Source organism: Rhincodon typus, chromosome 41 (assembly GCF_021869965.1).
Source record: "Rhincodon typus isolate 14 chromosome 41, sRhiTyp1.1, whole genome shotgun sequence".
Taxonomy (NCBI): domain Eukaryota; kingdom Metazoa; phylum Chordata; class Chondrichthyes; order Orectolobiformes; family Rhincodontidae; genus Rhincodon; species Rhincodon typus.
Window position 1 is genome coordinate 4,787,342 of NC_063372.1, and position 11,784 is coordinate 4,799,125.

The window sequence follows — 11,784 nt, forward strand, 5'->3', positions numbered from 1 at the left end:
ATCCCCTCCCTAACTCCCCACCTACACTCACCTTTACTGGCTCCATCCCCGCCTCTTTGACCTGTTTGTTTCCTCTCTACCTATCCTCTCCTCTATCCATCTTCTATCCGCCTCCCACTCTCTCCCTATTTATTTCAGAACCCCCTTCCCCTCCCCCTTTTCTGATGAAGGGTCTAGGCCTGAAACGTCAGCCTTTCTGCTCCTATGATGCTGCTTGACCTGCTGTGTTCATCCAGCCCTGCACCTTGTTGTCTTGGAAATGACACAACCCAACTTAACAGACCGGATCATATAAATACCAAGTGGAGTAGAACAACATCGCTTCATCGGAGGCTGCATTGATGATGCTACCGAGCTTAGTGACAAAACGTCTGTACGATAACCAGCCAGCTCAGCGAGCAAGGCAACAACCTCATTAAAGACTGTAAATTGAATCTATTTGAAGTAGATCACACTGTATGACAATGAGGCATGAACTGATGCTCAGAGAGAAGGAGAACAGACAGTTTAGGTTATGCTTCTTCTCTCAGTGGCAATTATTCGATTGCCTAAAAAGTAAATTAGGGAGGTAACTGGATATGTGTAGGTTTTTGACATTGAAAGCTATTAAGTGGCGTTTGCATGTGTAATGTATAGTATTTTCTGAACTTTGGAACCAGTCAGCTGAACTGGAATGATATATCTTAGTCTGGAAAATGCCTCTCACTTAAGCCTGTCCAACTGTTTGTCGTAAACATTGTGATTCCCAGCTAAGTTGCCTGTTCTTTGGCTGACATTGGGAACCTTACAGTTGGCAAAGAAATACTTAGGGTGGAATCTTGCAAGTCACAGAGGAGGTATGGGGAATGGCAGGCAGGTGAACTTAAATGAGTAAGTTTCAAACAGTTAGATTCTCACCGGTGGGATCAAGTTGTGCAGTTAAATTCTTCGACCTCAAATGGAGGGTTGACTGTGCAGGTGTCAAGAAGCTTATCTGCATGCATTAGCATTTTATTAAAAGTACAACTCACTGGACTTAAGTAGCCCTTCTCAATTAACTGTTACCCTGTTTAAAAAGCCATTCCTTCAAATACCTGCACAAATATAATCAGTCACCTTTCACTTCTTCCTAGACTACAGGGTAAGTACTTGCTGCTTCATCCTTGTATGGCTTCAAATGATGGCTATGTTGGGTTAAGCTGCAAGGTCTCCAAGTACAGTCATAGCATCAAAAGGAGAGGAGACTAGTTGCGTCTATGCCAGAGTAAAGCCCAAACAACGAAGGGGAGGAGGCTGTCTTTGGCTGAGGGTCATATCAAATCTCAAATTGCAAAGGAGATGGTGGATCGATGGCTGTTGTTGGATGGGGAGCTGTCTTTCCAGGGGTGGAAGTGTGGACCTAATCGCAGTTTCTGACCTGTCCTGGGGCATTTGGGCCCATGGCTAGAAAGGGAGAGTTTTAGGGAGGTGGTTGTACAGGGCATAGCCCCTGGTGGGAGGGGTTAGGGGCAAGGGGGGTGCGGGGGATGTGTCTGGCAGTATTGGGTAGCAGATGGTACATTCACAGTTATGTGGGGAGTTGGGTCTGGCCAGGTGGAAATTAATAGGTCAATTTTGGGGAAAGTGTGGTCTTAAGAGGAGCTGGGGCAATCGTGGATTTTGATGGTACAGATGGCCTTAAATGATGGAAGGATAAAGGGCGAGCAGGGGCATTAGGACCTGGATTGTTATGACTTTAGGGAAATTGATAAATTGATGAGATTGGCAGAATCAGGGCAAGGTTCCAGGATGACGGGCAACAGGAATTATAAGGCAGTCAAGGAGATAAAGAATGAGAGAACCTTGGTGGGTGACAAGAGAAGAGTGGAACATATTCATTCTAATGACAAAGACAAATCTCTGTAATTTGAAGTACTTGTCGAAAATCACTGATTTCAAAAGGCTACACCTACAAAAATAGGAGAAGGATTTTTTGGGGTAGAGTTAAAGGTTAAGTTTTGTAGCCAACTGAATGGACATCAAATGAATCTCGAACCTAGTGGATGAAGAATCCTGCTCAGCTGAGTTCAATTCACAAATATGCAACATATCCTTGGAACCCTTGGCTCCATGTTAAAAGAGATCCCATGAAATCATGGAGCCACAGTGCATTGTTGGCATTTTCTAATCAACCTGTTTAGAGCTGTTATTAAAACCTTTGGAGCAGCTGGGACTTGAACCTGGGTCTCCTGGCTTAGGGGTAGGGAGACTACCACTGCACCACAAGAGCCCTCACAGTATATTGTAAGCTGATTGCCATCTCATGATTTTGGTGGTATGGATGCAGCAGTAAATCTGTAAGATGGCCCATTGGTACAGGCCAACTGTCACAAGGGACATAGCCATGACAAGGAGAAGGGTGGAGATAAAGGGGGATGGGGCCAATAGGGTTTGCTGGCAGCTCTATCATGCCAAGGCAAGATCAGAATGGTTCTGCTGCAACCTCTCTGTGAATGGGGAGGTGGACTGACATGCTTTAAGGATCCCAGCCAATGCTCACTGTCTCTGTGCCTGAACGTTTGATCACAAGGAGTCCTCTGGGGCCACACAGAATGGATCTTATCATGGTGTACATGCTGGTTAGGGAGGAGTCCAAGTGGGGAACATTGTTAACTGAAGGACTTACTATGGGCATCATGGAGCAGGCTTGCAGGGCAAACCTGAGAATGATGACTGTGGGCTTCAATTAACTTTTCACAGATAAGACCATAACACATAGGAGCGGAAGTAGGCCATTCAGCCCATTGAGACTGCTCTGTCATTCAAGGAAACCATGGTTGATCTGATCATTCTAAAATCCAATTTCCTGCCATTTGCCCATAACCCTTGATTCCCTTACTGATTAAGAATCTGCCAATCTCAGCCTTGAATATACTTAGTATCTCAGCTTTGATAGCCCTCTGTGGTAATGAATTCCATGGACTCACTCCCCTCAGAGTAGAAATTCCTCCTCATCTCTGTCTTAAACGGGTGAAAATCCTTTCATACCTGGAAGTAACCTAGTGAACCTTCTCTGGACTGCCTTCAATGTTAGTCTACTTTTCCGTAGATAATGGGACCAAAACTGTTCACAGTATTCCAACTGTGGTCTGATTAGTGCCTTGTATAGTTTTAACAAAACCTCCTGACTTTTATACTCCATTCCCTTGGGAATAAAGATCAACATTTAATTTGCCTTCCCTGTTACATGCTGAGTTTGGATGCAAGATTTTTATGGCTGTGCACAAAGACCTCCAAATACCTCTGTGCTCCAGCCTTTTGCAGTCATTTTCTATTTAAATAATATTCAGCTCTTCTATTCTTCCTGGCAAAGTGCATAACCTCACATTTTCACAAATTATATGCCATCTGCCAAGATTTTGCCTACTCTCTTAACCTGCCTATATCTCTTTTTAGACTTTTTGTGCCATCCTCACCAGCTGACCTCCAATTTTTGTATCAGCCACAAGCTGGGCAATCATATATTCATTTCCTTAATACAAGTCATTAATACATATTATAAATAATTGTGGAGGCAGCACTGATCCATGTGGCAACCCCACTAGTTACAGGTTGCCATTCTGAAAATGGGCCCCTTATCCCAGCTCTGTCTTCTATTAGTTAACTACTCCTCTACCATGCCAATATACCACCCACAATGCCATGGGCTCTTATCTTAGCAAGTAGCCTTCGGTGGAGTACCTAATTGAACACCTTTTGGAAATCCAAATATATTACATCTACTGGAAATCCTTTATCTATCCTTCTTGTTACATCCTCAAAAAAATGCTTCTATCAGCCATGATTTCCCTTCATGGGTCATGACTGTGACTCTGCATTATTATGTTATGTAGTTCTAAATGCTCTGCTAGTATTATCCTTTATAATAGATTCTAACAATTTCCCAATGACAGATGTTAACTAACTGGCTTATAGTTACCTGTTTTTTGGCTCATATTTTGAATAAGGGTGTTACAATGATGGTTTTTTCAGTCCTTTGAGTGTTGTAAGTTTGCTACCAGTGCATCCACTATCTCTGTAGCTATTTCCTTTAGGATCCTAGGATACAACCGATCAGGTCCAGTGGATTTATTGGCCTTTAGCCCCATTAGTTTCCCTAGTACATTTTTTTCTTTCGCATTAAGTCCTCCATCCTTGTCCCTTGATTATATAGTATTTATGGAATGTTATTAGTGTCTTCTCTTTTGAAGACCAATGCCAATTTATTCAACTCCACTGCCATTTCCTGGTTCCCCATTATTTCCGAGCCTCATTCTCAAAGGGGTCTATGTTCCCTTTGGCATATCTCTTCTTTTTTATATATTTAAAGAAGCTCTTGTTGACTGTTTTTAATATTGCTTGCTAGCTTACACTCAAGTTTATTTTCTCTGTCTTTATTATATTTTTTGTCATCTTTGCTGGCTCTTTAAAAACTTTCCCAATCCTCTGGCTCACCATAATTCTTTGCAACATTGTATGTTTTTTTTCAGTGTGGTACTCTCCTGAACTACCCTAGTTAACCATGGTTGGTTTATCCCCTTTCCTAGAATCTTTCTTCATACTTGGGATGTATCTTTATTGTGAGTCATGAAGTATTTTCTGTATTCTAGGGGATATTTTACTCCTGCTCCAGGACAGCCTACTTTTTAAAAAAAATTATATCCATTGGATACAGCTATGATCTTACTGAATGGCAGAGCAGCCTCCAAGGGGTGAATGGACTAATCCTGCTCCATCCTAAGTTCTCTGTTCTGATGTTTCTATAGATATTTTCTAATCAACCTTCTCAGATGTATTCTTACACATCTTTGGAGCAGGTGGGACTTGAACCTAGGCCTTCTGACCCAAAGGTAGGGACAATATCACTGCACCAGAAGACCCCCTCCCACTCTGACACTTCAGTTATCAGTTATATTAATCAAACTATTCAAATGTGTTATTACATACCTTTGGAGTAGTAGTACTTGAACCGGGACCTTCTGGCTCAGAAGTAAGGACATTACCACTGTGGCACGAAAGCCTTAACTCCAGCATACATTTTTCTTTTTTATATATCCAGATGTGCTCTTACACACAATTGAACATTTTCCCCCATCACCAAATCACCAGTGGTATTTTTTTCACCAGTTAGCCACTATCAGTAAATCACTCGTGTTCTCCAATTGACTAACTTATATGCAAAGCCCATTAAGGGCAATGCAGACCATCAAACGTGAGGGAGAAGTAAGGAGTGGGAGACGGGGCTAAATCAAGATGGAGTTCAAAGGGGAACTCCAGCATTCTCTTGAAGAGACACTCATTGGGTAATTCTTTATGCACCTGTTACATAAGGTCACTTGAGTCACCTAATGAGGATCCAATTTCAGCTGGTTCTTAATTAAGCTGCTCTGTCACTGAAACCCTTTAAAAAATCCTGATCGCTTGAAACAAACAGCCAACGGCACAGATCAATCTTGCAGCTGTGGTGGAATGAGTGCTATAGGATACCAGCTATTGTCCAGCTTCCAGAGCTGTAACAGAGAGTTCCTGTGGTGCAGAGGTAATGTCCCTACCTCTGAGCCAGCAGGTGTTGGTTCAAGTCCCACCTGCTCCAGAGGTGTGTCATAAGATCTCTGAACAAGTTGATTAAAAATAACTCCAGAGGTGCAACATTCAAAGCAACAGCAATCATGTTGACAATGAGCATTGTTCAGAAATTACATTGACAGGCATTGCTGCAACTATTTTTAACCGACAGATACACAATGCAGAAGGCATCTCAGGTGTCTGAAGCTTTTAATGCTCCCGCGCCACATAGAGGGCTAGTTGCTAGGAGACAAAGGATACGCCCTCAATACCTGGCTGAGGACACCAGTAAGAAATCCTCAGACTAATGTCAAGGAGAAGTACAATGATGCATGTATGTCCACAAAATGATTACTGAGCAACAATAGGACTGCTGTAAATGAGATTCCAATGCTTGAACCACTCAGGCAGTGCACTCAAATATACACCAGAGAGAGTGTCCTGCATCATTGTCGTTTTCTGAGTCATTGTGGTGTGCTGCACCCTCAAAATCCTCATTGAAGAGCAGTGTCTTGGGATGGGTAGAGATGCAGGAGTGAGAGGTCCCTTCTACTTAAGGGCAAAGTAACGATCCTGAAATGGGCAGGGTTTATTCACAGGCAGGAAGAAGCTAAGGCAATGGTCTAACATGCCAGATAGGCTTATTGACCGCCTTATTACCAAACCAATTTTAAGGTGATTGAGCTGCCTATGAATGTTTTCTTTCATGGGTTGTTTGTTTGGAAACCAGCTGGCTGGAGAACACTATGTTCTTTTGGACATGCCTCATTGAATGAGAGCCATTTCACCTTGTGCTAAGGTTTTAAATAAAGCGTACTTTATTAATTTTAATGTGTAGTTACTGTGCTCTATTGGTGTTAAAAAGTGTACACAAACCTAACCTTTGTGCTAATATCACATTACTGTAGCTGCACAATACCACATACTCCCACAATCTTGGGCTCCTGGAAGAAGGCATGATTATGAGCCTTGCCTCAAGCAAAGAAGAGCCAGATGACCATGCTGCCCATTTCTTCTGCATCCTGCCTAATGTCACCACTTGCCTTATTCCCTGAGTGTTCTTGCAGTACTGGAGAACATTAAGCTCTCTGACTGTGCCATTGCAATTGCTGAGCATCCTCGGTGACTGTGTTTTTACTACTATGGGCTTGACAAGCACAAACACTTCCTTTACCACTCCCCTCCCCCTAAAACCAGAGAATGAAGTCCTTCATATTTCAGTCATGCATTGCCTACCTCTTCATTCTGTAAATTCTTTGCATGGCTAAGGAGACCCCAGCCAGGACAAAGATCTTTCCTTCCTGCACTCTGCAGGAAGTCATCTTTCACATATGTCTCAAATTGTCCTTGTGGTATCTACACTGTGGCAATCCCCGGCCCAGTGCCCTTGCTGTCATCTCATTGGACAAGGTTATTGTCCCTGAAATCAATCTTGTGCGCTTTGACTGCAATCCACAAATGCCAGCTCTCTGCTTCATTGGGTCATGAGAACAACTTTGCCTCTCATCGTCAGTAATATGTATATCTGGTCAAAGCTATCTCAATGGAACATGTCAGCACAAGCAGAGTAAAGCAACAAAAGCAAATGTCGAAACAGTTCAAGTGAATATTGAGTTATAAAAGTGCAGACTAGCTACATGTAATTGAACACTCATGTGCCCTCAAAAAGTTGTCATCTTTCTTTGCCTGCCTTTATGTCTAGATAGTGTCCCAACATAGCAGACTGTTAAACACTGGTGACTATGACTTTGGCCCAGAGGCCCTAGTCTGCTGAGAGTCTCTTACACAGGTGCACCCTCCATGACCTGACCTATTGGAGGCAATGGGATTACTCGGAGACGGCAGTCAAGAGGCAAGGCACCTACAGAGATAGTGGATGCAGTGGTAATCTTTCAGGAATCCTTAGATTCTGGAAAAGATCCAGAGGACTGGAAAACTGCCAGTGTAGCACCTATATTTAAAAAGGGAAGGAGACAAGAAAAGTAATTATAGGCCAGTTATCTTAACATCTTCCATGGGAAAATATTTGAGCTTATTATGAAGAACATAATAGCAGAGCACTTAGGAATGCATAATATGATCAAGCAGAATTAACATGACTTAATGAAGGGAAAATTGTGCCTGACAAATTTACTAGAATTCTACACTAGAGGTATCAAACAGGATAGATAAAGGGGAAGTGTTGGATGTAATAAATTTAGATTTTCAGAAGGCATTTCAGAAGGTATCACACATTAAGCCTGTTAGAGTCCATAGTTTTGTGGGTAGTATATTAGCATTGATAGAGGATTGGCTAACTAATAGAAGACACAGAACTGGGATAAGAGGGACCATTTTCAGGGTGGCAACCTGTAACTAGTAGTGAGTCCACAATTATTTACAATATAAATGATTTGGATGAGGATACTGAATGTACTATCACCAATATTGCAACAACACAAAAATAAGTGGGAAAGCAAGTGCTGAGGATGGCACAAAGAGTCTGCAAAGGGATGTGGAGAGGTTATGCAAGTGGGCAAAAGCTTCGCAGATGTAATATGACGAGGGGAAATACAATGTTATGTACTTGGGCACGAAGAATATAGGAGCTGAATATTATTTAAATAGAGAGGCTGCAGAAAGCTGTGGAATACAGGGACTTGTCCAGGAATTGCAAAAGGCTAGAATCCAAGTTCAGCAGGTCGTAGGGAAGGCAAATGGAATGTTGGCCTTTATTTCAGACCACAGCTGTGAACAATTTGGGTCCCCTTATCTAAGGAAAGATATCCTGGCATTGGAGGCAGTCCTGAGAAGTTTCACTGGGCTGATCTTGGGTATGAGGACAGGCTGAGTAGATTGGGCCTGTACATGTTGGAATATAGAAGAATGAGAGGTGACCTTATTGAAACACAAAATTATGAGTGTACTTGACAGGGTATATTCAGAAAGGTTGCTTCCCCTTGTGGGAGAATTGAGATCCAGAATACTAATCTTTGAGTAAGGGGTCACACGCATTTAAGACAGAGTTGAAAAGGAATTTTGTCTCAGTTGTAAATCTGTGGAATTCTTTACCACAGAGGACTGTTGAAGCTTTGTCATGAAGTATATTCAAGGCTGCGATAAACAAAAATTTTAATTAGTAAGAGAATCAAGGGTTATGTGGAAAAGGCAGGAAGGTGAAGTTGAGGATTTTCAGATCAGCAATGATCTCAGTGAATGGCTGAGCAGACTCATTGGGCTGAATGGCCTACTTCTATCCCTACATCTTACGGTGTCTTGATTGTACTGAGATGAAGCTCCCAAGGTGTCTGGCTGACACTCCCCCTCCCTGTGCGTGCCTACTGGCACCTATCTCTTAAGACGAAGGACGTACCTGGAATAAGTTTGAGCTGCCTCATCCCCCTGTTACCTCACCACTGATGCTGTGCACTCATAGCTACGGTGATTGGTTGTGTAACTGGCAGCTTCAGACTGTCCTTCTGGGTCTGGGTCTGAAAAATGGCCGCCATCATTTCATTAGATGCAACTAATTGATCGTCTGGCAGAGCCATAATAGTCAGCAGAACTTGGATGGCTCCTCAATCTTTCACTCTAGTTGTGGTGTGGTTGTTGGCAGTCGATCATCTTAGCTCAGCAGAAGTTCCTCAGTGTAGTGTCCTAGGCCCAACCATCTTCAACTGCTTCATCATTGACCTCCCCTCCATCATAAGGTTAGAAGTGAGAATGTTAATTGATGATTGCACAATGTTCAGCACCGTTCATGACTCCTCAGATACTGAAACAGTCCATGTTCAAATGCAGTAAGACCTGGACAACACCTAGGCTGGAGTTGGAAAGTGGCAAGTAATATTTGCATCACACAAAAGCCAGTCAATAACCATCTTAAACAAGATATAGTGTAATCATTGTCTCTTGACATTCAATGGCATTACCACTGCTGACCCGCCACTATCAACACCCTGTGAGTTAGCATTGACCATAAACTAAACTGGACCAGCCATTTAGACACTGGCTACCAGAACAGGTCAGAGGCTTGGAACTCTGCATTGAGTAACACACCACCTGTGTCCCCAGTGTCTGACTACCATCTACAAGCACAAGACAGGAGTGTTTTGGAACAACCTCCACTTGCTTAGATGGGTGTAGGTCCAAGACAACCAAGAAGCTTGACACTATACAAGGCAAAGCAGCCTATTTGATCAGTACCCCATTTGCTCCCTTTGCCACTGACGCATTGTGGCAGCAATGCGTACCATCTACAAAATACACTGCAGCGACTCACCAAGGTCACTTCCACAGCAACTTCCAAACCTGTAGCCTTAACCATCTAGAGGGACAAAGGCAGTAAATGTGTAAACTTGACGACTCACAGGTTCCCCTCCACTCTCACACCAACCTGATCTGGAATGATATCACTGTCATTGGGTCAAAATCCTGGAAATCTCTCCCAATGGACGTTTCTACACCCTAAGGACTGCAGCAGTTCAAGAAAGCAGCTCATCAACATTGTCTGTAGGACAATTAGAGAAGGACAGTAAATGCCTGCCTAGCCAACAGAGCCCATGTCCCATGAATGAATAACAAAAACTAGTCAAGTCTATTGAGGCCCTTTGTCATTACTACCTGATGTTATAGAGGCATGGGAACTTGTTATTTCTGACTAAGTAAGGAGGCATGACACCTGCATTGGGCTCAGCATGTGCGCGGACTCCAGTAGTCCCTCAGTGTCAGAAATCTTGGGCATTGCTTTCTCCTCCAGCTGTAGGCCCATGTCCATGATGTGCTCACTAGATTATGATCCTGAGCCGACTCAAAATAGTGTACTAACCAAGGTGAATGTCTCTGTGCTAGTGGAAGCTGCAGGTGAACACTGTACCAGTGTCTGTGAGGTTTCAGACACATCATCCTCTGAAATTATTGTGCTGCTGCTGTGGGGAGGTTGTGGTGTCTTGTGCTTCATCCTCTTCTCATGACCTGTAATGATGAAGGTGCACAGTCCCTTATGAAGACAAATGTCTGATATGGTTTGCACATAGAAACATACAAACATAGAAAATAGGAGTAGGAGTAGGCAATTCAGCCCTTTGAGTCTGCTCTGCTATTTGATATGATCATAAAGATCACCATTGAAGATATTTTGAATTTTGATATTATTGTAAATAATGTAAAAGCAAAAACAAATTGAAGATTACAATGAAAGCCACTAAGTTCAACAGAACAATAATCGCAATTCAGTCACATTTGAGATTGTAAATGATTCTGGTTTGGGTATCTATGATGTGACGATCAACTACAGCATTTAATTCAATGAGATGTGCAAAAGTAACCAGATCATTAATGTCTGATGTCCTTGGAGTACATTGCTAATGACAGGGCACAGGATTGCACTGACATCAGTCGTCTGAGGAATTGGTTTAAAATTGCTTGTGCTGTATGTGCTTATTTGCAGCCAACAAGAGATGATCGTGGGTGGTTAATTAACCCCATAGGTCCAAATCCCTGGTGGACAGTCATTGCTGCCATTATCCCAGCTCTGCTATGCACTATTCTTATTTTCATGGACCAACAGATTACTGCTGTTATTATAAACAGGAAGGAACACAAGCTGAAGGTATGAACTCCTGTTGATTCTTTAAAATCACTCGCAGAATTTTTGTTGAAAATGGATATTGAGAGTAACATGGAACAGAATTTTATGACACACGCCAGCATATTTGAACATAGAGGACGGTCTTCTAAAATGAAACAGGTGGCCAGCGCACTGCCTTCCCACCTACCCTTGACCTGTTACCCATATTGTGGGGAAGAGTAAGGCATCAAGCTGCCCACCCACCTGTAGGCCAGTTGAGGCCCCTAAATGACAGATTAACTGCCACTTAAAATTTTAAATCGGTTTCTGTCTCAATATTTTGGACTGAGGGGGAAGGCTGACAAGTTTTCACTGTGCAGTTTGTTGTCAGGCAGGAAGAGAGATGGGACAGCTCCTGTTTCAGGGCATGTCCACTGTGTCCATTGAGGTAACTTTGTCCCACTTCCAACATGGTATCCCATCCCTCTCCACTGGCAATGTTAACATAACACTCCATCCCTGGGGTCTCCCCGCTGTGTCAGCCCAAAATCCTCAGAATTACCTCAAACATGGAAGATGACATCTGTTCCCCAGCAGCATTTTGTAGTCCCAGCAGTGGTCATTACTCTCTTCTGTCAGAGCTCATATTACACGGCTGAGGTAATTCTGAGGAT

At 42.9% G+C, this 11,784-nt stretch overlaps 1 protein-coding gene across 1 annotated transcript in view; it reads left to right on the forward strand.

Annotated features, from left to right (window-relative positions):
• LOC109934285 (electroneutral sodium bicarbonate exchanger 1-like) overlaps positions 1-11,784 on the forward strand; it is a 216,776-nt gene that overhangs the window by 177,722 nt on the left and 27,270 nt on the right. Inside the window, exon 15 of the mRNA XM_048618849.1 lies at positions 10,991-11,152. Within this exon, the coding sequence (XP_048474806.1) occupies positions 10,991-11,152 (162 nt within the window). The remainder of the gene's footprint in view (positions 1-10,990; positions 11,153-11,784) is intronic.